General features: G+C 45.2%; 1 protein-coding gene across 1 annotated transcript; it reads right to left on the minus strand.

Moving 5' to 3' along the window:
• Nucleotides 1-131: 131 nt before the first annotated feature.
• OSTC (oligosaccharyltransferase complex subunit (non-catalytic)) lies at nt 132-4,523 on the minus strand. The gene is made up of 4 exons (XM_010136871.1): nt 4,460-4,523; nt 4,127-4,220; nt 2,186-2,383; nt 132-165 (listed from the first exon to the last, which is right to left on the minus strand). Exons 1-4 carry the CDS (start codon nt 4,518-4,520, stop codon nt 147-149), a joined length of 372 nt encoding a protein of 123 aa, XP_010135173.1. The 5' UTR covers nt 4,521-4,523; the 3' UTR covers nt 132-146.
• Between the last annotated feature and the right edge of the window lie 7 nt (nt 4,524-4,530).

The raw sequence follows: 4,530 nt of genomic DNA on the forward strand, positions 1-4,530 counted from the left end.
AGAAAGCACTCTGTCCCCAGCTGTTTTTCACGGCCAGGTCTCCTTCCTGTTGATGGTGACTATGGAATTTATTTCTTGCTGCTGCTTCTTTATGCTTCATGAAGAGGAGTAAATCCATTTCGGGCTTTTGTACATCACAAGAGGTACTAACCCATCAAGTAGCCCCTGCAGACAAAGTTTAAATCAGAAAAAAAGTTAGCAAACAGAGGCAGTATCTTCAAAACTCAACAGGCATATGGTCTCAAAACAAAAACTTCGGACTGCCAATAACTCTGCTGATCAAGGCTATTTAAAACAGTAAATCCTGTCGGAGGTACAAACTGGCCAGCTTAACTACACACTCCTTCCTCAGCTCATTTTCTTCAAGGACCGCTGAAAATAGCTTAGCCTGTTCTCAATGCAGCTTCAGTAACGGCTAGGAACTTCTGAAGCCCAGGTTACACCCTATGGAAGTTTCTTTTCTTTGTATTCTTTACACAGGTAGTCAGCATAACCCAACATTTTCTGGCACTCAGGACAGCTGACCTGGTTTCGGCTGGGGTAGAATTAATTTTCTCCCCAGTAGCTGGGCAGTGTTGTGGTTTGGATTTAGGATGAGAATCATGCTGATAACACACTGACGTTTTCAGTTGTTGCTAAGCAGTGTGCATACCATGTCAAGAATTTTTCAGTTTCTCATGCCCTGCCAGCAAGATGGCTGGGGTTACAACAAGCAGCTGGGGTGGGGGGGGGGGCCCAGCCAGGACGGCTGACCCAAACTGTGGCCAAAGGGAAATTCCAGATCATACGATGTCACCTTGACGGGCGTGACAACAGGGAGGGGGTGGGGGGGGGGGGACACAGCCAGGACGGCTGACCCAAACTGTGTCCAAAGGGATATTCCAGATCATACGATGTCACCTTGAACAACAACACTGGGGAGAGTTGGCTGGGAGGGTGGCAGCACACTGCTCAAGGACTAGCTGGGTATCAATCAGCAGGTGGCGAGCAATTCCGTCATGCATCACCTGTTTTTCCTGGGGTTTATTTCACTATCTTTTTGTTATGATTATATTTTATTTTTATTTCAAACAATTAAACTGTTCTTATTTACTTGTTTTTATTTCTCCTCTCCATCCCACTGGTGGCAGCGGGGAGGGAGGAGTGAGTGAACAGCTGTGTGGTGCTTAGTCGTCAGCTGGGGTTAAACCACAACAAAAACTCTGGTCTCTTTTTCTCTTCTCAATTTCTCTGGAGTCCTGTTTCTTTAATGAGTTTAAAAGAACTGTTAAGACAAGTGTACTCAATGAAACAAGAAAATATATAGCATCAATGAAGCAAGAAAATATAGAGCAGGTCCCTATCCAGCTACCTGCTGCCAGGGAACCCATCACTTCTGTGTTAAAACACAAAATTTAACTATTGCAGAGGTTAAAAACATATTTAAGAATGGAGGAATGACTGTCAACGTTAAGCCAACATCCCACGGAGCCATTCCAAAAATTACCCGTACCTCAGGTTTCAGTTATTCTAAACCAAACAGATGGACTGAGAACTGAAGAGGGGGGTGAAAAATCCTGAAAATCCTGCATTTGGATTTTGCATAGCCTGAAAGCTCCAGGCCTTTTCTACTGCCAGTAAATCTGCCAGTATAGATCTATTAAAATGTCACATATATTTTGTGCTTCAATGTTAACTTTCAGTTTGCCAGCAACAAACAAAAGCCCGAGACATCATCTTTACATTAGGTCTGCTTTGGTTGTTTCTGAACACTTGTTACTGCTGCCATCAGTTCTTCTCGTGATAATCTCTCACATATAATGTCACTATAAAGAACTCATCTGCCTTTCTTCAAATTCTTTGACACTTTTTTTTCTCAAAACCATACCTTGCAAATACTTTTACCTGATCAGTACATCACCTTAAAATTTACCCTAAGTAAGTCAGACTTCCTAGTCATATCTTCTGACACACCAGGTACTGTCATCCTTTTTTAATCACAGCACAATTTTAGAGTAGTTGGCCCCAAAATCATCCCATCTCATTCAAGGTAGCTTGTTCCAAAAAAGCACTGAAAAAAGCAACTTAAAGCCAAGCTGCAGATCTTTAGCATACCTTATTGCATTTTCTGTTATTCCTAAATTTAACATGGGCCCACAAGAGCTACGAAAGAGAAGAAAAGCTGAAAAAGTATTAAATCACTTACGGTAATTTCATCCTCATGAAAACTCTGGCCATGAAGAAACTCAAAAGCACACTGACAAATCCAATGAAGAGCAAAAGAAACCTATTCAGCTTGGGGATATTTGGTGCATTGGATCGATCCAGAATGATGAATCCTAGGCCGCCCATTGTGAAGAGGAAGCTGGATGCAAGCCCTTCCATAATATATTGCCCATTTACTCTAAAATTAAAAAGAAAAAAGGGGCAGGGGGTGTAAGGGAAGAAGAGAAAGTCAGAAAAAGATTAAAGAAACTATTTACACTTCAAACCCCATCTACCCAACCTGCGTTAGCCGCACAAACACACGGGACGATTAACTGTAACGGCTGGCTTTCTAACAGAAGGTAGGTATGGAAACTGATCTTATGCGATCACTTCAAGGCTTTAACGCATAATTTATCTCCAGGACTTACACTCTGCAAGGTGACCAAGTCAGGCGTGCTAGTTATAGTATACACATCAGTGCATACGAATGGCTGCCACAGAAGCTCGTCAGTTCTCAGAAATATCCAGCCCAAAGCAGCAACCGGTTTCACAGATGACTTGAGGCATGGAACCACAAGCCCTGGGCCACAGAGCTTCCCCAAGACTTATTTCCTTCCCGATATTTAGGCAGCAGCGCCTGAATCCTCATCGCAGTACAACCCCCGCTCAAAGCACTAGGTCAGAGCATGAAGCACATGTACTGCTTCCAGCACACAGCAAAAGCAGTTCCTGCCTGCTCTATGCACATTTTGCTCCTGGATCACTGAGCCTGCTGCACGTGTCCGTTGTGGGGACCTTGCCTGAAAGTGCCCCAGATCTCTGTCAGTCCATGTGGCCAGACTATCTTCTTACAGAGCTCAGATGGAGAGGAGGAAGTTGAGACGCAGAAAGAATATTGCAGCTGGACCGTGAGTCTCCTGCCTCCCACAGTCACTGAACTTTTTTCCTATCCCTGTAATTAGCAACACCAGCAACCTCATAAAATTGGCATGGATGACACTACTGTGGATCTGCAAATGCAGAAATTGAAACAAACATTTTCCTCTTCTCTCATGTTGTTTTCACTGACTTGTATGACAGTGCTATCAACTCCCTGCCACAGCCCAATTCATCCACACCGCAACAATCCAAGCCAGGCTGAGACATACACTACACCCAGCCCAAGTCACAATCTGTACACGGGGCATGTCACAGAACTCGTAGAGTCAAAGAAACTTTCTGGTATTTAACACAAACCATCATTTGTTTCTGCACACATAAAACCCACAGTTAGAAAAGCAGGTTTAACTCTCTTCAGACCCATTTGTTATCAGGCAGTCTCTGGCTTATTTTCAGTAACATTTGTAACTATGTTCCACACCCTCAGACAGGAGAGTCCCAATTTCTCTAGAGTTTAAGAGGTCGGAACCAAAAAGTTTCACAAACATTACATATGCTGCTACGAAATACGATCACACGTGTCCGCATCCACTATAAAACTCACCTTCAGTAGGAAGGGTTTGGAAGAAAGAGTATTGACAGCTCAAAACTTCCTTCTTACCAGACTTTTAATTTTCAAAAGCTTTAGAAGGACTGAGCGTTTTCTTTTTTTACTTCTATTGATTTCAATGATGCTTTTTTTTTCTTCTTTAATATTTGCAAACCAAGGACTGATACAGGACAGACCCAGCCTTGCAAAGAGAGCTCAAAAAAAGAAGTAGATGCACAGCTCTCCTCACTGGTTGAGGCTGGGCTGGCCACTAAATGGATGACAGATGTTCTCTATTAAACCTTTCACCTTCCCAGAAAGGGAAGAGAAATGGAAGAAGGGAGAGAGACTTATGGCTTGCGAAAAGAACTAAACCAGCTTTAATAAAACAGTAACAATGAAAACACTTGTACACAGGCATTTGCACAGCATCTGGCTGGCAGGGGCAGTGCCCGGCTCCTGCCCTCCTACCTGTATGCCAAGAAGGCCACCGGCCTCTGATGCCCATGTTCGTCTGTCATTGACCCCACGCTGGGAGGTTCCACGATCACGTCGTAGATAATCCCTGTGGGAAGAAAAGCAAGCACCGCCTTTGACTCAGGGCAGCAAACAGCGAGAACTATCCTAAGGCTGCAGGGACGCTCGGAGTCGGCCGACGTTCGTGTGTGCAGCCGGAGAAGGGGTCGGCAGCAGGCGTGGCTCTGCTATCCGGGGCAGGGGACAGCAAGCCGCCCCCGCAGGAAGGGCCACTCCGTAAGCGGCGTCTCCCGCTCACGCCCCCCGCCCCACCGGCCCCGGCCTCACCTCCGGTGATGAGGAAGTAGGACACCACCACCAGCGCGTAAACGGTCATGGCCGAGGGCATGTGCACCCAG

This window comes from Buceros rhinoceros, unplaced genomic scaffold (assembly GCF_000710305.1).
Source record: "Buceros rhinoceros silvestris isolate BGI_N320 unplaced genomic scaffold, ASM71030v1 scaffold23255, whole genome shotgun sequence".
Lineage (NCBI taxonomy): Eukaryota > Metazoa > Chordata > Aves > Bucerotiformes > Bucerotidae > Buceros > Buceros rhinoceros.